The sequence below is a fragment of the Sceloporus occidentalis genome, unplaced genomic scaffold (genome assembly GCF_023333645.1).
Source record: "Sceloporus occidentalis isolate IW3139 unplaced genomic scaffold, rSceOcc1.0.p SCAF_3, whole genome shotgun sequence".
NCBI classification, from domain to species: domain Eukaryota; kingdom Metazoa; phylum Chordata; class Lepidosauria; order Squamata; family Phrynosomatidae; genus Sceloporus; species Sceloporus occidentalis.
Window position 1 is genome coordinate 118,009,185 of NW_028316983.1, and position 24,416 is coordinate 118,033,600.

A 24,416-nucleotide genomic window follows, 5' to 3' on the forward strand; every position below is an offset into this window, starting at 1 on the left:
ATTGAAGTTTCTGTCCAAAAGTAAAAGTAACTAGAAACATATTTAGAAAAACACAGAATGCTGACATTCCCAAGACATTAAATTCTGTATTAGAGAGGCAATTCAATTATTAAATGGCAAAGACATTTCAGAATAATAGAAGCCTAACCCACCGGATATTATCTTAAGGTATTTGAAAAACATCAAGAGCATTATAGTCTAGCTTGGAATCTATTATATGGCAGCTAAAATCTTAATTGCCATTAAATGGTGTGATTCTAATCCTCCAACTCTCAAGAGAATGGCTTTCATAGTTTTGACATTTTGTCTCAAAGACAAAATTAATCTAATACATCTGCTTATAAGACAGTAAATAGGAATGTGGAACATTTGAAGAAAAATGATGCTGTTTATTGTTTGTATATATGACTTTCATTACTTTGACATTAGTTCCTAGAAGCCACTTCTGCTACTGCTGTAAAATGAATCATATCTCATCTACAGCTATATTTATATTTCCTTTCTGGTGGGCATATTTTATTGTTACATATTCATAAGAAAATACAGCTGAACTTGTATCTTGCTGTAAACTATGTGTGCACAATGGTTATATTACAATGGAATAGTGCATTATAACTTAAGTAGCGAGATAACATTAATGCAACAGAAAATGAAAATAAAAGTCTGAAAGAGTCTAATATTAAAAGAGTGTAGAAAGCAGTGACGAAAACAAAAAGAAAATGCTGGAAATCTTGAGAATTCAAGGCTGGATTGACTGTTCTGATAAATATGTCACAGGAAAAACATGTGATGTGGCTAATAAAATTTTGCTGAATTATCTTTGAACACTACTGTGTGGAGACTAGGACTATCTTCTTTCTTTGCTTGGCTGCTTTAAAGTTTCCTAAAGATTAGACAATACTGTAGTGGTTGTTGTTCCCTTATCATATGATACAGGATCTTTATTGTTCTGAAATTTTAAGCATCAAACCGAAAGGACCCTGATAATGAAATTGCTATATCAGTAACAATGCCTGTGACTTTCCTTTCTTTCTTCAAGAGTCACTTTATATAACAAGTAAAAGTCACATGGTTTGTCAGTGAGCTAATTATGTTCCATCTCAAAAGCAAAGCAGAACATGTTTCCACATAATGGAATACAAATATAAAAAGTATGTCGTAATATTTCTTGAGCGTTTCCTCGTAAGAAACAAAGTTGCCAGAGCAACCTCTAAGGCAAGCAAGAACAAATCTTTTAGTTTCTGGGTGGAAATATAAAACAGGTTTGGGGTTTTGTTTTTTTACAAGGTGGTGGGGGGGTGAGGATTCTGTTTACACCAAAAAACTTCCAGATGGTGAAAGTCGACTATGGGCCAGTTTTGCATTGGCTCTTTAGAAAGCATGCCCCAGGTTAAGGAAGTTAGCTGAGATACTTTTATTTAATGTTTACAGAGGCAGCTGACTGTCTTCCTCTCCTCAATTCCATCTTCTTCCATCATATTGCCATCATTTACCAATCTCACCAGAGTGGCCTCCTGTTTCAATGCTTCCTGCTCTGTGCTGTTGAGCCAAGTGACATTTTAACAACAGAAAGTACTAAAGACACACAAGAGTCACACATGCTCAAATTCTCCTACTCTTTCTCTCTTCCTCTGTGTATGTTTAGGGGGGAGGGTTAACAGCCATCTAGATGTTTCTGGGCTACAGCTCCTGTAACCCCTCACCACTGGTTATTCTGGCAAGGGCTGATGGGGGTTGCAGGTAAAAAACACATGGACAGCCACAGTTGTCTATCTTGTCCAAGCTGAACAATCCAGGCTGTATGCCTTGAAAGAGAGCAGCTAAGGGGGACAGTTCTCTTCTACTTTCATATTTGGGCCTGCTCCTAGTCCATAAAATGGAGGCAGGTACAAAAACCAGCACTTTATTCAGTCTGAACGCTGCTGGACCAAGCCCCCTTTTTTCTCTCCCAACCCTGGCCACCAAAGGAAGGGAGAGACAGAAAAACCAAGAGATAGAGGGAGTGCAAAAAATGTCTCCATCACTCATTGTGACTGATGCAACCAAAAGAAGCAAACATGACTTTATCTGGTGCAAATGTAGTCCTTAGAGATGAAAGTGTCACCTACCACTGGTACAACATGCCTCATGATATCAATTAAAATGGCCCAGTAAGGGACTGCATCTTTGTCATGGTCTCAAACATTCATTGTACCATTCAATTGGCACAGCACAACTGAAAAGATTTCTTTTTGTTGAACGATTGCTGTTGGTAGCCCCAAGGACTTTAGAATCATCTGATTGTCAGATAGTCCCCACCCTTCCCATGGTAAAACCAAAGCAACCAATTTGCTCACTCAATTATGAAATCCTCAAAGAGTAAGATAAAGAATTAGACTAAGTTAAGCAATCTATGTATTTCCCTCACATCCTGCTTTCTTTCTTTTTGAAGGAAAGGGATGCCTCTGTAGATTTGTTTGATTGTTTTTACCTCAAAGCAGAAATCTTGACCAAGTATACTACTATGAAGTGGCTTGACAAAGACTCTTTCTTCTGTCCCAAGATCTAGCGTCTCCACTGCACTGCCTGGACTCAGCAAGGATTCATGAGAACGAGACTCTTTCAGCTTTGGTAAGCCACGGGACCTGGGCAAAGGCAGAAGAAAGTGGAAATAAGATACCAGGAAAAAGGAAGGTGGATCAGTAAAATAGGTTTATTTAAAAAACTTTTTTTTACTATTTGTTTCACTCTGAATGCTGATCTTCGACACCACTGACAAGATTTGGCAGCTACAACAGCTCGTGAAACATAGAAATATTTGCTTGTTGGCATTACATACTCTTAACTGGCTTTGTAGTCTAAAACAAAATAAATACATGTATGGACATCTCTCTATCTGTTTCAGAGGATCCAACATTTTGTTAGTAACATCCTTTCTGATACCCTGCCCTTCTCCTAGAATTTGCATGTAGTTTATCCATGTATATTTTATATGCTGCAAATTTAGGATTTCTCCTCCCCATCTGCCACCTCAATCTAAATCATGTTTTTTAATGTAAGAAAAAACATGCTCTAGGAATCACTTATTCATCTGATTTAACTAGTTATCTATCAAATTTGTATCCATACCTACCTCCTAGTAATATACAGAGGAGGTCTTGCTCACTGTTTTTATCATCAGAAAAGTTTTACAAGGTAGGATTGGGTCAAAGTACTCACTGTCACAAAACCACCTAATAACATAAGTAGAAATCTCAGTGGGAACTCAAGTCTCTCTCATCAAAACTCAACACTGCCCGTTACACTATGTTTATAACTTTATTCTTCCTTATAATTCCTTCCAATGGGCTGGCACTTTCTTAGGCCATAGGAGACTTAAATCATTCCTGTGTACTATGTCTGCTGGATGGTGCCATCATATGGCTTTCTCCATATGAGCTGATACTCAGATTTTAAGCTTTCACTCATTCTTCTCTGCTCCTTGGATCATCGTTTAGAAATTCTGTTCTCTATCAAAATGAACTCAATGCATTGTATCAATAATAATCCCATCCTGGAAGAAGGTCAGGGTATAAAACTAATAAATAAATGAACAATCAGCAATAAAAAGCATAACAATCACCACAATAGCAATGATGCTAACTGTTTTTAAAAATTTACTGTTGGGTTTTAATTCATTCTTTTTGTGAGCTGCCTTGGGTCCCACTCCAGGAGAAAGGTGACATACAAATGAAACAAACAACAAAACATAATTCATAATTCAAAAACAAATTAAAGAAGGATGCTCCTAGTACTGGCCTACGTGGCTAATATTTACATGTCCACAACAAAATCCTCCCTTGGAGAGTGGTGGAATCTCCATTGGAGGTTTTTAAATAGAGGCTGGATGGCCATCTTTCAAGAGTTCCTGCATGGCAAGGGATCAGACTGGATGGCCCTTATGGTCTCTTCCAACTCTGTGATTCTATGAATGAATCCCACTGGTCCAATTTAGCTGCTGTTACCATAATTATTTAGAATTTATTATTTCTTTTAGTTCAATCCTATGGTTGATTGACCCTTTGACAGGGAAGCAAACTGAGATATAGTTGCCCCAAAATGCCTTCTAGGGGGCTTGCAGGGCATTTTCACCGTTTTTGGGTGGCTCCCAGAGAAAGCTTTTTGAAAAGGTGACTTTGGGATCACTCCCTGTTGTTAAAAAGGACCTGTCCTGGGCCTAAAATGGCCCAGGCACCCTGATAAAAGAGGGTAAAAATTTGGGAGAAGCCCTCCAAGGTCTCCTGGGGAGCCAATGTGGCACTCAACCCTCTGATAGTTGCCCACCTTAAGTTGGCACTCTATTTCCAAATACATCTTGCTTCCCCCGATTCATCACGAGCGAGCTGCAGGTTCAGTTCTTTCTATATTCTGTTCGTCTTCCAGATACAACTCCTTTTGCTGGAATTGACTCCGTCATCAGCAGAGATGTTAGTAGTGGTTAAAGCAGGGTACTTCTACTAAATTTTACTAAGGGCTACTGGCAGAATCTTGCAGCTTGCTCCAGCTTGCATAATGATGTAACAAAAACAGATCATATACACGGTATTTTTTCCCCTCTTGCCTATGACAGAGTGAGAGCTTTTTTGTGCATTCTTTTTCAGAATGATCATAAGAATGGTTTTTGTGCAAACTATGATTGTGGCTGAGTTGCTGCATGGACTTTTAAGAATTAGCAGCATCGGATGGTTTCTTTGATCAATAAGCCTGTTGTCCTATGTTTGGCATGTGTGTGGTGTGGACGCCTTCCTTAACAAAGGGAAAAGAGACTACCTTTGCACAGAAAAGCTGGCACAAACTGCAGAAACATTGAAGAAAAATGTAGTAGTGTTGTCTTGCTCTCACATAGGAAACAAGAAATTTCATAGATGCTATCAACTGTATGGCAGGTGATTCATTTTTTTCTAAGATGAATAAATTTTGTGAATATTCTTTCCATCTCTAGAGTATGCATGCACTCACCCATGTCAACATGGGATCTAGACAAACCTAAACAATTGGAGTAGATGTTTCAGGCATATCTTATTGTTTCATAAACATGTTGACATACAAATGTCTTCTGGGCAGTTTGAGCTTTTCAGATTTATTCCTAGAGGCAGCAGCAAAAACAAAGCAGTTAAGCTAACTATGAGTTATGCTGCTGCAAGATAAATGCCACCTATGGGGCATCATCACAGCCATCCTGTAAATATCAAACAGTCTTTGTGGACCATATTGCATTAGCTGCATAGGTGAACAGCATGAAAACCTTCATCAGAGTAGCAGACCTCATCTCCTGCAAAAGCACTTGGAATATTCCAGAACCACCCTCTGCATTAGCAGTGACTCCATCAATTACCCTCTCAGCACCCGAAACAAACAAGCAAACTGAGGAGCACACACTTTGCATTTTAAAGGTCTTATGATCAATCTCTGCCATCTTTGTTTTAAAAGGGTTATTGCTGTTGAGTGCTTCTGACTTATGGTGCACTTAAAGTGGTCCTATCTTCAGACTTATGGTGACCCTAAAGTGAACGAATGACAGGTTTATCTTGGCAAGATTTATTTAGAGGGGATTTGCCTTTGTCTTCCTGTGAAGCTGAGAGAACGTGACTTGCTCAAGTTACCCACAGTATGTTTTGGTAGAAGGAAATAGCCAATGACCTGAAGAGCAGATGCCCACTGGAATAGATCTTGTGGCACTTTCTGTTGATGAGTGTCTACATCCATCACCCCTAATAACTGGCCATCCTGGTAAGGGGTGATGAGGATGCAGCATGGTAGCCCAGCAATATCTGGAGGGGCATGTATTCCTCACCCTTGGAGCAGACAATACCAGGCTAGCTTGATAAGCAATGTATTCTGGTTCCAAGGCACTTTTGGATAAACAGAAACATAATAAGTAGGAAGGAAGGGGGAGAAAAAGATGAACTGGTTTTTATTTTTGCATGTGCTTTCATAGTTATAAACCCACTTCTTCGGATGCAATACTGAGTGGTATCAGTTATAAAACGTATTTATACAGTTGTAGGAGTGGGCCAGAATGTAACAGAATCCAGAAATTTGCAAATCATGATGACGCTTGGCCTAAATTTTCAAAGGGCTGCGTAAGGTAATACATGAAGATGAGAAAGAGAAACTGCTGAAGTGAATTATATTCACAAATTCCAGTCCCTTAGCAAAGGGATGAAAAAAGGCAATGGCTTTATGGCACACTACATACTGTACATTAATACAAGACTCTTTCCTACTGTAACAAGAGGAATCTTCTCACCCAAGGAACTGGCTTTTGGTAATACTAACTGACAACCGTAAAGATCTAAAAGACCTGTAAAGACCTTGGCTTTGTCATAAATCAAAGTGTATCAAAAGATCACTAATACTTGGAAGAGCATCCAGGAAAGAACTAGATAAGATTCTCAAGTCTAGAGAAATATCTTTGTATAAAAAATAGATAGAATCATCCAGGCCAAAGTATTTCACATTTCTATGTATGGGGGGAAAAACTGGACAGCAAATCTTGACAGGGTCAACTCATTATAAATATGGTGCTGGAAGAGAGGTCTGCAAATACCATGGACTGACAAAATGACCAAAAACAAAAGGGTGCAAGAGCAAATCAAGCTTGAAATCTCAATTAAAGCCAAATTGACTAAACTGAGGCTATCTGCCATACTTTGGACATATAATAAAACATTGTTGTTGTTGTTTGCTTTCAAGTAGTTTCTAACTTATGGCAACCCAACAAGGAAGCTAACATGGCCTTTCCTTGGCATGATTTATTCAGAGGAGTTTGCCATTGCTTTCCCCTGAGGCTGAGAAAATGTGACTTGTCCAAAGACACCTAGTGGGTTTTCAAGCAGGGATTAGAATCCTTGGGTGCCAGCAGGGTGCAATGGTTTGTGCATTGAGCTATGACTCTGGAGAACAGGGTTTAAATTCCCATTCAGCCATTGAAACCCACTGGGGAGCCTTGGGCAAATCACAATCTCTCACCCTCAGAGGAAGGCAAAGGCAACACCCCTCTCAACAAATTTTGCCAAGAAAACACCTTGGGATCAATGTAAGTCAGAAATGATTTGAAGGTATACAACAACAATAACCCCTCAGAGTCCTAGTCTAACACTCAAACCACTACACCACACTGGCTCTTAAAATAACATTATTAACTGGAAAATATGTTAATGCAAAGAAAAGTGGAAAACAGTAGGAAAAGGAAAAAAGACCACATAATAGATGGATTGACTAAATCCAGGAAACCGTGGCCCTGGGTTTATAAGACTTAAGCAGGGATTTTGATGACCAGGGCTCTTGGAGGTCTCTCATTCATAGGGCTGCCTTAAATTGAAGCTGACTGGATGGCAAATAACATGAACAACAAGAACAGCTACCCACAGCATTGCTATTTCAATACATACGAGCAAATATAAGACAAATGATGTTACTAAATAAAAATACACACAGAGAATTGAGATTGCAGGTATAGGAGCATTTGTAATGCCCCCTTACATAGAAATGTCAAATACTTTAAAGTGCCTCAGGCATCTTCATTTCTGAATTTTAACAGCCCACCTGTGTGACATTATTTGATGGCCCTGTTGCCTTATTTTTTAAAACGATAATCCAGATGAACTATGTTGAGGAAAAAATGTATCCTCTTGCTATATGGGAGGCAATACTAAGAGCTAAACAGGTAACAAGAGTAATTTGTTGATGATTTCCTAGAATTGGGGTCCTGTCCTTGGCTATTCAGTTTTTTAAAAAATTTCTAATGTTATTCATTGTACTAAAAATAATCAAGACGCAGGAATCTTTCTGCAAGCATTCTTCATATCCTCCCCAGACTGCTACTTTTTTTCCTGCCACGGCTCCTGTACTTTTGAACAACAATCATGCTACTCCTTTTTCGTAAAGATAAGCTCATGCCCGGTTAATTTCTGGATATCTGCATCTATACCCTAATAGGGGCCAGATGCTGTCTGATCTTGGAAGCTAAACAGGCTCATCCCTGGATAATGCTTGGATGGGAGACAGTCAATGAGGTGCTGTAGCCTATATTTCAGAGGAAGGAACTGGCAAAACCACCTCTGAGTATTCCTTGCCTAAGAATAACCTATCAATTTCATGTCGCCAACATAAGTCAACAGACAATTTGAAAGCACACACACAAACACACACACCATGGAGCTGGGGCAGCTGAAGATGAAAGAGCCCTATATCATGACCCTCAAGACCTTCACTTTTGCTTATCAAGTCACATTTAAGAGAAAATGTGTAAGCATCTAGAAGAATTTGATTTATTTTCTTCTACCCCAGATCAACACCCCCTGATTTAGAAATCATTAAAGAGAAAAAAACTGCTGACATTTTCATTTACACCAAGTGTAGTACTGTATAAAGCAGTGGAACAGGGAGGAACTATGAGATGCCTTTGCAAGTAAAAACCCAAGAAGTTCTCATTTGCAGGATCACAACCTTAGCAGATATTTTGACTGTGATCTGCTTCATTCAAACAGCTGCCAGTATCACTGTAAATCTAAAACTTCAACCGTATATATTTCACCACCAGTGTCAAGCCCACAAGCATATCTGAAACACATCCTCTGTTTTGAACACCTCCAGTCCAAGCACTGCTAAGACATTCTCTTTCTGGCCAACTCTGGAATCTTACATGAGACAGCAAACACTGGGGACTGAAGGCCAAGAACATGCATCTCTTCCTATCACAGGCTTACCACGGACACAGATGGACATATGACTGCAATATACACATTTTTAATAACATAACTTGCAGCATTAATTCTCCACGTATAAATAACTAATCCTGAAAATTCCACCACACCTACATGAAGCAATTGTACAGCCACCTGACCGTGCAGCCCCAAATCATAGCGGTTCCATGTGTCCTGGACCTGGCTCCCCTACACCTCCTCCTTCTCTTTGGCCACACCACAGAAGATGGATTCCTGAGTGCAAAGGCAGCAAGGGCCACCTCAAGAAGCAGACAGGTTGCAATTCCTCCTGTTATACAGCTGCACAGATGAGCCTCCAAGGCAGCCAACCGGGCAGGAGGAAAAAACACTCTGCCTGACAGGCTAAGTCACCATCTTTCTCCTTTTTCTCATCTTTCACACTCTGCATCCTGTCCCTCAGGTGACACAAACAAGGCGCCTGGTATGTGCCCAGCTCGCTCAGCCCTGGGCCTGTTGCCATGGCACTGCATCTATAAGGAGATTAGAGGTGGAAGACAGCAGGGAGAAGCAGCAGCCAACGGAGCTCAGGGAGCACTCTATGCAAACACAGCAAAGGTGACCTTTCCGAGGAGAGGAATTAAGTCCCCACCCCTCCCATCCCTTCCGCAGGTTCACCAGACACTAGATCTGAGGGAGAGCAGGAAGAATCATCTCAGCTTTTGAGTGGTCTTGTGGGAACGAAACCCAGCAAAGAGTGGCACATCAGAAAAGTCCTTATTTTATTTTGCCTTTCCATACAACCCTGCTTGCCCCACTGCAGGCATTTATTGCATCCGACCATTGCAAGCTGAATTCTCTACTAACATCTGTTGGGCATCCTACGCAGACATCATCAACACAGGATATTGTTTTCCAATATTGTCATCTCCACCGTAGTGTGAACGAGTTCATTTATTTGGCCAAGATCAAGATAAATTGTTCTTGCCCATGGCAAGAAGTATACATGTTTTAAATCTATCTCATGTGCATTTTAATCTGCCGTTTACTGTCCCAACAGATATGAACTCGCTACGTTATTTATTTAGTATTCTAACAGTGTTTTTAAATTGCGTATGAATAAAGATTTCAAAGTGGGGTGCAACACTCGTAAAACAAACACTATAAACCAACACATAAAATCAATACACAATATCTGCACTATCCTTAAGAGTGAAATGCAAGGCAAGCTGAACTGCACTTGGAGAGGGTTAGCAAAGTTAGGCACATCTTCAGCACAGATATTTTAAAAGGAATTATTGGATATGCCTAATGTTGGGGTGGATGCAGAGGGTATTCCACACAGTGGCTGTCATCACACATATGAAGGCAGCAATAGCAATAACAACTTCAATTATAATCCGCTTCAAATTGAATTAAGCAGTCTCTAAGTGGTTTACAACTGTAAGCTAATTATTATTATTTATTATTATATTTTCTTTATATAGCGCTGTAGATTTACACAGCGCTGTACATGCAAACAATAAAAACGAAAAAAATGAAATCTGCCAATGGTGCACATGCTACAAAATACATATAAAACAACAGATAATAATACAAGATAGAATTAGATAAATAAGATGTTTTAATTGGCCTCAACAAGCTGGGTAGTCATGTTAGCGACCTCAGAAGGATGCAAGCCTGAGTCAAGATTGAGCCCTGGCTAGTACTGAACTCAAAACCGTACGGTTTTGTGTGAGTGGTTGCGGTACAGGCATTTAAACACTGCGCCACCAGGACCTACTTCATATTATGTAACTTCCCATTTGAACCAGCCAGAAAGGGGTGTTTCCACTTCTGACCTGTTCCAGGGAAGCTTACATAAAATAATTGCATGGTAGAAGACCATCTAATAGGAAAAAAATATGTAAGAAATATTAGAAATAGAAACAGAAGAAGAGTTAGTTAAAGAATGTATCAATAAGTGGGCACAGAACATCCAACACACTATACAACTAGAACAATGGGAAAGAGCCTGGATGAAAGGGATAGGATTTGCATCAAGTGCCGATATGAGAGAAAAATTTTATAAGATGTTTTATAGATGGCACTTGACACCAGAAAAATTATCTAGGATGTAGAAAGGAACCTCCAATAAATGCTCAATAAATGTTGCCTCTTTCTATCACATCTGGGGGTCATGCAAGGAGGCTAAAATATATTGGAATACATTGAATTCAGTGCAAAAAATACTGAAAAAGAAATGGAAACTGAAACCAAAATTATATCTGTTAAATATAATAGAGGAAGAAATAGAAAAAAAGTCAAGGAAAAAGTCTTCTATACAAGAATAACATATATGAGATACTGGAAGAATGGTTCTTTAAAATAACTGACCTAATGCAAATTAACAAGATTATTAAAAGAAAAGACAGACAAGAACATAGAAAAAGACTCAGCATTTGTTAGAAACTTATGCAACAGAAAGCCAAAACCCTCAGGGATAAGCAATATATTAAAGTAGATAAGAGAAGAAAAAGTGGATAGTAGGATATATTATGTTCAAGTGCGTAGAGTTCAATTTAAAAAATACACAAACTGAGAAATAAAGATCAATTCAGAGATAACCGATACCAGGAAGGGAGGCAGTTGTAATTTTAAAAGGTGTTCTGTTAGTTTGTTTATTGGTCTGTTTGTTCGTGTCCTTTGTTTGGGTGGATGAATGTATTTGTCGGGGAAGTGTTGTTATGGATTGTTCTATTACACTGTTGGAAAAGAAAGAAAGAATATATACAAAAAAAGCGGAGGGGGGGAATGAAAGAAAATTACATTCTAGTGGCTTGTGTTTGTGATTTACAAATGTCCCATCATGTGAATCAGGATCCCTCACAAAATGGAACTTGTGTGTGAAATGGTCTCAAGTAAGCATAAAATTAAAAAGTTTGCATTTGACTTAATGTTTTCTTACATAACAGGCCTGTGATGACAAAATTGTAGCTATTTCTAATGTATTTTTGGGTGCTGAATTTGAAAAACACAATAAAAATGTCATACCACATATGTTTCTTTTTCACAAATTCCTTTTTAAAAATCATTTCAGTTGTGACTCAGCTTCGATTGACCATAGACGCTGATGGTCCAAGTGTGATTTCTTTTAGTGCTTTGAATGGATTGTTGTGTTTCGTATCACCGAATTAAAGTCTTTTGAAAATCTACTAGAAGACTTTAGCCCCTTTCTTGCTCTTTGCAGAATAATTCTTTACAAGATCATTTCATTCAGTCAGTATTAGAACACAGAAATGCCAAAGCAAGATGTGAAAAAACTGTATGTGATGGAGGCAAATCTGAGGTCATTTTTAGATTAAGAATGTCAAATTTCTATGAAACCAGCATCCAATTTTTTAAAAAAAGTTGTTACAGCCCTCAATTTTGCAGGCATGTGTTTAGTGTTATGTGGGACTAACTAAAAGGCAAGTACAGTCAAAGACATTTCGACCTCTTTGATTGCAGGTGTGATCTTAGAAGACTGAACGCTTCTTCACAGGCAGCATTCCCTGCACCCAAAAAACTTGGTGTCAAGGAAAGGGTCTTGTCTAGGCTTTCCATATGCCATGCTTGTTTCTTCTGTACAAAGTACTAGTACATATGTTAGATGACTCTATTCTGTGAGTCTCTACTGGCATCCTGAAGTGGCAAAGCCCCATAGATCCTATATTTGCTCTAATATTTACGTCATGTTATGTAACATGCTTAGAGAAAATTCCAGTGAGAGAAGAGGATATGAGGTGGTTAGCACATGATGGCAAAATAAGAATTTTACCTTGAGAGGTAGAGCTAGAAAGCAATGAAAATGGACAAGCTGGTCAATGCAAATGGAAACCAGATCAGTAAGATTAGACAAGCAAAAGAGCGGTTTACAGGGTCACAATCGTCATCTTAAACAGCCACGAACAGGAGAAATGAGGAGATACTCCCACATACAATGTGTTCCACACAACAGGAATTCACAGGAAGAGGAAGCCAACAATTAAAAAGCTGAGGTGGAGAGAATGATTAAAACTAGTTAACCCAACAAGGCCAGGAGTGCAGTCATCGCTCCAGAAACTGGATTTCCGCTCAAAAAGACGGGAGCCTGAAATCAACTTTTGGTTCCTATAGTGGTCCTATTCTGTAACTTAAACTGAGCAACACTGGACTCTCTGACATACATATCCATTTACAGATGAGAAGACTGTGTCTCTTCTGTTACCACAACTGCCAGTCCAATATTTTTCAACATTACACCACATGGGTACACACAGAAGGAATTTGCTGCAAGTGCTGTTGCTGGCATTGTTATTAAATGTATTTATTTGTACACCACTTTTCTCCCAAAACTGGAACTGGAAATGGGCTATTAGTCAGCAAGCTCTTCAACGTCATAAATTAATGGTTAGATGAAAAGAGTTGCTTTTCTAGAAAAAAATAATAATTTAATTGTACCACAAAACAGAGAACTTATCTGATATCCCTGTGCTGCAATTAACAAGGAGGCAATTTGCCCAACCCCTCTAGCTTTGAGCACAGAGATAATAACTCAAAGCCACTCCACTTGTTTTCTAATGACCAGCAATGATGGTAGATTAAAAGAGCCTTTCCCGTATTAGAGGGGAAGGTATTGGAAAAATGAGTGGCGCTTAGTGTCTCAGTGAAGATGGCAGTTAATCACAGGGAAGCAGGATTACGGTAAACAGGAAGATCATGCAGGCATGGAAAGGGTGACAGAGAAGCTGCGGGGTGTGTGTTAAGGTGTTTGCACAAAGCTGTTTCTTCTCAACAGCTCCACTAACCACCCAAATCCCTATTTCAATTACATTTAACCTGGACAATTAACCTTCTCCTTGGTACCCGAAATAGAGCACAATACACTTCCTTCCTTCACAGAAGGAAATTTAGAAATTTACCAGTGCAATATGGTGGTGTCAAGCAGGTACCAAAAAGTGAGGCAGAGAATAGGTTAAGACTCTTAACACAGAAGTAGAATCCCATTGCCATGGTGGGGTGGTGATGGAGGTATTCCTGCCCTTATCTTTCAGCATCCAAAAATGGCAGCAGAAGGCAGGGCAGCAGAATTGACAAGTGTCCAGTACTGAAAAATCAGACTTTTGACATTAGCAGAGGCCACGATCTACTCCAGAACCATGCAGCCTGCTGCAACATCCCAACAGATGAAGGTGAACATGCTCCTCCTCTACATTTCTGCATTGTGGTCGAGTGTTTCTCCTAGCAAACTGTCTTACCAACTATCAATGTAGCCAACATCACAGATCTCAGTTTTCCAGAACATATGTTTTCTAACTTCCATACACCATAGACTGTCACTGTTCAGTTTCAGGAAGGTCTTCATTTGAAAAGATCAGGGCTGAAGAGTAGGAGTAGGAGTGAGGACTAAGAGGTTTTCACAGGAGTAGGAATAAAGAGTAACAAAATATATTTGTAACATATGCACACCAGCCTTGCAAAGCAACCAGGGCTTTTCCTCAGGGCTGGGGAGTAGGAGTAAGGAGGTAAAGGTTTTTACAGGAGTAGATGTAGAAGTAACATCTTACTCCGGAGCAGGACAAGGAGTAACCCCAAAATCACTTCTCCCCAGCCCTGGAAAAGATACCGTTTTTTTAGTTGTTCCAAAGGCCTAAGCCAGCAATTGAAGAATAGGGATGGGGAAGGGTTAAAAATCAAATTGCTCTCTGCTTCTGAAGCTCTCCTGCTGCTTCTGACCTATTTAAAAGCCAGACTCCAAAGTGCATGTTTCAATTTACTGCCATTATTGTGTGGGGTGGGCAATTTGCTCTTAAAAATAATTCATAAGGGTTGGAAACTGCTCAGAAGCAAACACAACATAGGTACTAGCACAGTAATAAAAAACACATACAATCTAGTTCATTCACTATTTATTATAAGAAGAATCAGAGGAAGTTAATGATAGGCTGCATTAGTTCACACAGGTAGGTTCTTCTTGGATTTAATAATCTAATTAAAAATGCTGAACACTGTTCTTTTAGCTCCTCTCTTATTAGAGATGTAGTTATACTCTTATGTTTCGTAACGTATTTTGGTGTATCCTTGGTAAGTATAAATTAACAGGCAGAAAATATGATACAATTAGATTCAAATCTCAGCTTGGTTTATGAACTTGTTAAACCATGGGCAAATTTATCTCTCATTCTCAGTTTACGCATCTGCAAAGTGGGACTCATAAAGGCCCATTTGGCAAAAGCTAGAGACTGGGATGCAGAGCTTTTCCAAGGTTCAATTTTCACTTAAGAAGTTGCTATTTCAGGCTGGAGTGAAACCTTCTGCTTGAAAAAAAAATCTGCTTCAATGAAAAAGACATTTTAAATACGTGAAATCTGTTTGCACTATGTTATTAACTTACACCTGAATTCTACTCATTTTCAATCTGTGTCAGCCTAAGTTTACTTGAGAGAGACAGACTTACTTTAAAAACAAAGCTTTAGTTAAAGACCTCAGATTCATTGCTTATGATTGGCATGTTTCATTGCAGTTGTCCTTGGTGGACACACTTAATACAGATTGCTACCCATTAAACAGAGACACCAGACAAGACTTCAGTATCAGACTTTCAGTGCTAGTTTCTGCTAAAGGGATGGGTTCCCTCTATCATATTGCAACTATTTATGGAAGGGTATTTCGTAGGCTGGGATCCCCCACCCTGCATGCCTGGAAATGTGTGACATGTTATGGAAATGCAGTCTAACTCAAATATCAGCGAGAACAGAACAGCTCCTGACAAGAAAATATTTGTAAAGGTGCAGAACTCCTCACAAGTACAACTTTTGTTTAGGAAAGCAGCTAGCCAAGCGTGACAGCAGAACCAAAAAGATACTCAGAGTTGCTCCACATGGTGGTTGTTCTCAAAGACAAATTAAAAATAAGAACTGCAGCATCTACATCAGTTTTGCAGCAAACACCCACAAACTCCAGAGCGAAATTCAGACACTCTCCCAGGAAGATAACATATATTTTAATAATCTCAGGAATCACACATATACTATCTAATTAACAAATTGTAAGCCGCTTTGATAGCCTTGGCTGAAGAGCGGGGTATAAATAAATAAATAAGCATTATTATTACTACTGAAAGATACAGAAAAATGTAGTGCCAGAACAGAAATATGCTCATTTGTATTGAATATACTGTACTATGTTCATTCAGAGGTATTCTTATTCAGAGGCATTCTCTGCTACAGCCAAGCAATATCACAACCCACACATATTTCTTTATACAGTTTTAAGGACAGCTGCTACCTGGATGTCTGTCTTTAAGACAGAATGAAAGAAGTACTCATTAAATAAGAAAAACAACATTCTCCCTTGTGTGTACATGCAAACGCTAAGGTGAGCGATAGCATATGCTGAATGGGAGGCAAATTCCGGCGTAAGACAAAGCACCAGCCGATGCCTATCGCTCCCACTCAAATAGCATCAAATCAACCCTCTTCAATGTTATTGTCTTCTGTAAACTAGGATTGCAAATGAGACAAGTAACAGAAAGAGAAAAGCCTGCAAGAATCACTTTGTTTGTTAAGCTGGCTTGACACTATCCTCTGTAGTTCAAGAATGACATTTTGAAAGAAAAGACCCACCTAAAGTAGAAGGAACTGGCATGTGCACAGCGGTACCGCTTCACCACAAACCCCAAAGCCATGGCTACTTGATACCCAGGAGCGCAGAAGAGGCCATTCTCGGGAAGCAGGAAAAGAATCCTCTGACACTTTACAGCTGTCTGATAATGCCATAAAATGATTTTTACTAAATCAGGAGGATTCCCACGTGGCAGTAAATCCCAAGAGGGCAAAACCCTCCCAGCTGTCCACAGAGCTTTAACTGCAACTACTGACAACATATGCAACTCACCATCCCCTCTCTCCCTCTGTGACAAACAAAACCAAGGGGAAGGATTATGGGCTTGGTTAGGAAAAAAAGAAGCAGTCTCTGGCCCCAAAATGGCAATATCAAACTGTTCTCTTCCCAAATACTAACTACATTTGTTATTATGGAAACTCTCCCTTGTTTGTTAATTATTCCACACTATTAAAGCTCATTGTACACAAGTGCTGGTGTCATTCTTGGACCCTGTGCTTTCTTCTTATTTTAACATTCTTAATAGTGTGCATAGACTGTATATGTGTTGAAATGATAAAAATAATGCAAAAGACAACAACCAAACATAGGGAAAAAAATACTGTGACTACTTCAGTACACTGGGGCTATATATGACCTTGGGCATCTCAGAAAAAATCCTTCACCAAATAGAAGACAATTCAAAATGTGCCCAAGGCACAAGCTGAAGCATGTCAGGTAGCATCAGACTTAGTGGCATATTGGGAGCATAATTTACAGTAGACTCTACGGAGAGGCATTTGGAATAGCAGAGGGATTTCTAAGACACTGGAAACGGCATAGGAAAGTGTTTGTGATACGCAAATAGCTGGAACAGCTGCTCACTCCAAGTCAAAAACAAAAACAAAGTTTTTATAAAGGAGAGCACACTTCTCCTATGTGAGCTTCTATCAAATTTGGCCACCAAAGCACTACTGACCACTGTATCCCTCAGTCATCCAAACACAGCATGGGTACAGTGTCCAAAAACGACACCAGCACCTGTGTACAATGACAGTCCTCTACAGCACAGTGGTACAAGCCTCTTTCCTGCTGTCCGAATGAACTAGAAGTGAAATCACTATGAGGCAAGCCAAGTATCTCTGTTTGGATATACTGCATTGTTAAACAAACCACATGGGCAAGAGAAGCCAACTGGGAGTGACTGGACAGTGTACATTAACATGCTTGCTGGTTCATGGCAAATTTCTTACTTAGCCCACTGATTATATCTGCACCCATTCACATCCTCACCTGACCATGTATATAATGATCTGCCAGGTGGAGCAAAATTCACAGCAACTGATGCAACCTGCAGTCCACACAACCTTTTATCAGAAAAAAACTGGTTAGTCCTTAAGGTGCCACACAGACCTTGCTTTTGCTGTGACAGATTAGCATCACTCCCCCCTCAACCCATTTGCTTTGGACAGAAACCAAGGTCGAGAGTGCATGGAGTATGGAAATTCAATTATTTTGCACTTTAGTTTTCTGGAAAATTAAAATTGAAAATGTTTGTATTCAGTAAATCTAGTTTCTCTATCCAGGAAATACACATTGTATGACTGGCATACAAATATGTCCAGTAAGTAAATCAGAATATACGTGAGCAATTTGAAGAATATGGATTTTTGTTTGTTTCTTAAAAGATCCATCTAATAGATGATTTCTTCATGCAGGAAAAAAAAAGTTAAAACTGACTCTTGGTACTAGAATGAATTGCTGCCAACTGGACATTAACAAGTTTAGATAGAAAATTGCTAGCATGTTTCTTAAGTAGATGGTATAATGGCTTGAGCGTTGGACTATGACTTTGGAGACCAGCCACAGAAACCAAGTCACACTCTCTCAGCCTCAGAGGATGGCAATGGCAAACCCCTTCTGAAGACACTTGCCATGAAAACCCCACAATATGTTTACCTTAGGGTAGCCGTAAATTGGAAATAACTTGGAGGCACACAACAAAAACAAGAACCACAACATCAAGAAGAACAATTTCTTAAGTATTAGGAGTGTTAATTTATGGAACAGTCTTCCTGAAACTGGCCTGGAATCAAATAATTCAAATGTGTTAAAGAAAGCAATTATGAAGAATATTTTGTGCGTTTTAATCTGGTACCTCAGCTGAGGCTTGTAGGAAATAAAACAAAGAAAGGAGAGGTATCTTGTACATAAACACAGAGGCTTCTTGAATCGTAAGATGAATTGTACACAGAATACTTAAATCTGTCAATGGATGGTGGACCATCTGGAAAAGAATGAACTGTATATATAGTCTCCCGTTTACTGGGACCAACATAGCAGCAGATATATAATACAAATGATCAGCATGTTCCATTTTACTGCCAGACGCTGAGACACAAAGTAAAAAGAGTTTTGTTTCAACAACAATATATGGAGTAGAGGTAGCTAAGGAATTGGTCTGATGGGTGCATTAAAAGGAGATCAGACTATTAATGCCGCCAAGACTTCATTAAACATTCAGTCTCTTCAGCAAGAGGAGCTTCCCAGGTTGCAAGCCATTTCCACAAATGCCCATCAATTTATTTCCAAAGAGAAGACACTTTTTCAAGCAACTAGCACAGCACTTTGCAACCTGAACAGCAGATTGCTCTCCAGACAAACAGCTGCAGACCAGACTTGATGTGGATGGATAACACAGGAGTGGTGTTAAGAATACTGGTTTATTGGTACCAGTGGAAAAGCTGGAGTAGTTGTTGACACAGTTAGATAAGGACTTCACAAATCTATGTCTCTATCCAAACAGAACTGTCCTGCTTTTACCCATCAATATTATCAGTCCTCATTGTTCAGCTTCTATGGTAGCTTGGTGGTTCTTCAATTTGATATAAAAAAAGCCAGTAATACAAATGTCATTTCAAACTATCCCAAACTGTTATCTAATATGGAGTCAAAGGATACTGCTTATGAGAAAGGGCATGACAAAAACTTGAATTTCTTTGTTACTTCCCTAGAGTGATAACATTTCCAGACATTTTTGAAGCCACAGGGAAATCCCCCCACACCATTTTTATATGCATTCCCTCCCCCCCAAAAATGGATTTTTTTCTCCTCTTCGAAAGTTCTGCAAAAATTGAAAAATGCAATATTAGCACACTTTATGGACTGAAAGCCAAAAAAGTATCATGGCATAAAAGTATCATATGAGTAGTATAGTTTATTCAGAAAATAGTGAAAAGATTTATTATTTCAAAATTTTAATTTTTGTTACAAATGATGCTAAAATGTCCCAAATAGTAAGGAACACCTGAACTATAAGGAAGTTCTTAGGCTGCATTTGAATTGCAGAAATAATCCAGTCTGACACCACTTTAACTGCCAAGGCTCAATGCTATGAAACTTTGGGAACTGTAGTTCTCTAAGATATTTAACTTTCTTTGTCAGAGAGCTCTGGTGTCCCAACAAACTTCAAAATCCGAAATCCCATAGCACTGATCCATGGCAGTTAAAGTGGTGTCAAACTGGATTGCTTCTTCAGAGCGTATAACCTGTTGGTAAGCTTTTGGGGTGGGGAGGGTGGGCAAGGTCTTTGTGTGCGTGTGTATGTGCCTTTAACTATGGTGATAGGGCTTTCTTAGGCAAGGAATACTCAGTGGTATCTTTACAAGTTACTTCCTCTAGATAACAGCACTTGGTACTCCTGCTCAACTATTTAAAAATAAAGATAAAAACTGAGGGAAAAATCAACCTAATAAGAACATTATTTTGTCCTCCATCTAGTCCTCCATACTGCTAAACTGGTATAAAAATTCATTCTCATAAAAATAACAAAGAAAAGGAAAACCAGTCCAAGAATTGCAGTGATGCCTTCACATCTCGTACCACAGCTTGCATAAAACCATCATCATATACTTTTGTATCCTCAGTGAGCCCTTTTAAAAAAAGTTATTATAGGCCTGTTACAGACAGCCAAAATAAAGTTGCTTTGAGTCACAGTGGAGGTATGGTGTTTCAATGATGCATGCGTCCTAAGAGTTCAGAAGTCGCACCAAAGCCACACTCCAGCCCTAAGGACTGGAGCGTGGCTTTGGTGTGGCTTCTGGACTCTTAGGACACATGCATCATTGAAACACCATACCTCCACTGTGACTCAAAGCAGCTTTATTTTGGCTGTCTGTAACAGGCCATAGATTTTAAAAGACCATTGATGTGAAATATTCAGGGCTTTTAAATATAAGCACTCAGATAACTTCGCTTTGTTATGACAGTTATGGAGGCTGAAATAATGTTAGCCTTATTTGGGGATGATCACGGGTGAGAATGTCCAGCAAGAGAACAGGCAAAATCAAGCAGAATGAAACATCTGGCAAAGAACTGCAAAGGTATGACTTTCATCCTTTAAAGGGTGTGTAAACTGTATTGGTTTAAAAAACAGCATAAAAGTTATAAAATTACAGAAATGGAAGACAAACTATTTTTAACATTAAAATGAAGATTTGAAAGGAGTCACAGATACATGATTTAATATTAAACATGATAAAGGCACTAGGCTAAACAAGATGTTCTGGGAAGGAATGTGCATTCCTTACGTCAGAGCTCCAACCCTAATGACTTCTGCAAAAGCTCCTTTCTATCATGTTACTCATATCTATGAGCTAAAACCCTCCTGCTTGCTGATAGGAGAAAAGCTCAGTAAGTTCGACCACCAGCTGTTACACTACAAAAAACATGGATTTAAATAGCCAGATTGTCTCACAGGATTAAGCTATTTGTAGTGGGCCACTCACATTATTATACTTGTACCCTTTTATTTTATTTCTCCCAAGCACTAATGAGTTTTAAAAGGCTCAGGCAACACTGGAAATAACTTAAAAAGTCATCTGACTTCTCCAGTTCCTACATTTTGCATAAGTGTGATGAACATCTGTTAGGGCTGGGTTGTGCCTAAAGGTGTCAAATGTCAAAGTCATTTCAAATAGAGTTACTATCATTTATTACATTATCTGATGGTTCATTACTATATTTTAACTCCCCCCCCCAAAAAAAATACTGAACAAATTTTGTGATCAAGCCAAATTTTTACTTTCCAGTAAGATAACAGTCCAGTTCCCTATGGTATGTCATTAACAGATAAAGAACACAAAGCCTTATCTGATTTGCCTCTCATGGTCTCCAGTCAGCATCCCAGTCCCTCCTGCAACAGAAACAGCAATGCTTGTTCCTTCACTCATATTCTGCCCCATTTGCCATTATAATCCTCCCTTGTAGAAAAACAACCTCATTACTGCAAACATTTACGATCAGTTTAGAATAATGCCTGGAAATTTAGCTGTCTAATGCAAAACAAGCATACTTTCATGCATATTAATTTGCATAATGTTAAAAACGGTTGCATATAGCCTGTTCAGACATGACATGAATATTCAGATTCTATCTGAATTGCTATCAAGAGTAGGTCTGGGGCTTCAAAGTCACTTCCCACACTCTCTGTAGTGTGGTTAATAAAGTGCATAGTGAACCATTCACATAAAAAGCAAGATCCCCAGTTCTTCTATTGGGTTGTGCATGTGATAAAGGATAAGGTAGAGAGCTGACAGGGTAGGGACTCTGAAAGCATCTTGAGACTTAAACTAGATTTCCAGCATTGTCCAAAACAAGCAGAGATTTGTTGGAACTCAGTTACTTCATTTGGGCACAAGCAAGTGCTATATTGTAGTAGCTGTAACAGGGAGGTGTGTCAGCAGCTGGGAGACCAGTAACTCTAAATATACTGGGTGTGGGAAGGTGCATAGGAAAATTCTTTGGCAGGGTGGGGTATGCATTCCTTAGGGAAATAAATAAAAAGAGTTCTTGCTAATGCTTCCTGACTGAGGTTTAGGTAACCAGGTTCTTCTGCCAAAGTCAGACTGCAAGATAAAAGCGTCTGGTCAAATTTTTCACTTGCTTCTTGTTCTGAAGTGCTTCTGAATTAAGTCCGCTGACAGAATGGGCAACAACTTTATTATAAACACTGCACTAAAGACTAAGCTTGAGAAAGCTGTGCAGGTACTGTAAAACAGTTCAACACCCCCCCCCCCCATTACTCTGGTGAAAAGTTCTACTGGCCACTGAAATTTTCTCTTCTGTGGCTGTGAAGGCAACTGCATTGATGCTGCCTTTTGTTGTTTATACTTTGTAAAGTGAAATTTGCTCCAAATAGGAGGAAAGTATGAGAAAGGGGGGAAAAGTGAAAACAAAGCAGAGGGCCAGGGATCTCATACCACCCCCAACTTCTAAGAATGCAGCTGCACACCCATGCCTCCATAACGCTGCCAGGAAATATGCCCAGCAGTAGAAAACAATATGCAGACATGAATCCTAAGCATTGAGGAGAACTGTTGTCTCCCTTCCTGATCTTCTATTAAAGGGAACCAAATGGGATGACTGGTTAGGCCGCGGACTTATCTGTGTGATTTTTAATCATAGCAGCAGCTTCCACAGAATTTTCCTGCCAGCCTCCTCTCCTAATTTCAGAGGCATTCTGTAGAACAAGGAGGCACTGAAGTGTTGTAGAACTACAACTCTCATCATCCATCACCACTTGCTATGTGCCAGACCTGATGAGAGTTCCAATCCAGTAACATCTAGAGGGACAGATATTGCTCATCCATCTTATAGACAAAGGGACAGCAAGCCCTCGCTCTGATTCTGAAGCAATGACAGGGGAGGAAAGACGTAGGGACTAAAACAGACGGCCTCAAAGGAGCGGCTTGCCACCACCCCTCTGGGGTTGCAACAACTGCATACTACAGCCCCGATCTGGCGATTTGCCAGATCCAAAAGAAACGGTAGAAAGCCACTCCTTTTGGAGCCGGCAAAAAGCCACCCTTGCCACCACCGTGGCATTTTTACTGTGTTTTTTCAGCACAGCGTGTCTAAAGGCTGTGCCAAAGAAACATCATGGATCCACCCTCCATCTGGTCGGCCCAGCGGCTTCTTGACAGCTTGGGGGTGGAGTCAGGGCATGCAGTCACCACGCCCCCACTCCACCCCAACGCTGGCCCTTTTGGCCAGTCTGTTTAGCCTGTTAGTTTCTCTTCCATGGGCTGTTTCAAAAACAAAAGGAGGGCTCAGAGTTCTATTGGTTTTCACCATAACCACTGCAGGGCAAAATCAGTTTCTAAGACGGTCCTCCGAGCTCAAATTACGTTCTCCAATGATGAATTTACTACTGGGGGAAAAGGAAGAAAAAACAAAAGCAAAACAACCCTTTGCTGCCATTCCTTGGGAAGAAAAGGATGGGATCTGAACCAGCTCTGTGATTCTATGATTCATCCACTGACAGGTCCATCTTCTAGTCTGGAGCAAGAATCTCACCAACACTTTCTAATTACATTTCTATTGTTTCTATGTGTGTGAGTTGGGGGTGGGGGGGTTGAAGGATATCATCATGATTTTTTGTGGATTTATTGAGCTCAGAAGATGCCAGTCACACATGCAGGCAAAACATCAGGAATAAATTCTTCTAGAGTTTGTATTACTCCTGGAGTTTGTAATACAGTGGAAAGGAGAAGCCAGGCAGAGTCAGACACGCATCCTAGACTTTAGGAGAGCGGATTTCAGTAAACTTAGAGAAGTATTGAGGGCGATTCCATGGTCAGAAATACTAAAAGATAAAGGAGTTCAGGACGGATGGGACTTTCTCAAAAGGGAGATACTGAAGGCACAATTTCAAACAGTTCCAGTGAGAAAGAAAAACGGGAGGTGTCTCAAGAAACCAGGATGGATGACTAAGGAACTTTCAACCGAGCTAAGTTTGAAACGGAACATGTATAAGAAATGGAAAAAGGGGGAAATCACGAAAAAGGAATTCAAAGAAATAGCAGGCATGTGTAGGGGTAAAGTCAGAAAAGCTAAAGCGCAGAATGAACTCAGGCTTGCTAGAGAGGTTAAGAACAATAAAAAGGGCTTTTTTGGATATGTCCGCAGCAAGAGGAAGAAGAAGGAAACGGTAGGGCCACTGCGTGGAGAAGATGGCAAAATGCTAACAGGAGATAGAGAAAAGGCAGAATTACTCAACACCTTCTTTGCCTCAGTCTTCTCAGAAAAGGCAAAGGGTGCTCAACCTGAGGATAATGGAGCAGAGGACAG

The 24,416-nt window shown here is 39.7% G+C and overlaps 1 protein-coding gene across 6 annotated transcripts in view; it reads right to left on the reverse strand.

Annotated features, from left to right (window-relative positions):
• LOC149316626 (ras GTPase-activating protein nGAP-like) overlaps positions 1 to 24,416 on the reverse strand; it is a 280,129-nt gene that overhangs the window by 37,379 nt on the left and 218,334 nt on the right. For all 6 annotated transcript variants that reach the window (XM_089515961.1, XM_089515960.1, XM_089515964.1 and 3 more), the window contains one exon: positions 2,471 to 2,624. In XM_089515961.1, coding sequence (XP_089372087.1) covers positions 2,471 to 2,624 — 154 coding nt within the window. The remainder of the gene's footprint in view (positions 1 to 2,470; positions 2,625 to 24,416) is intronic.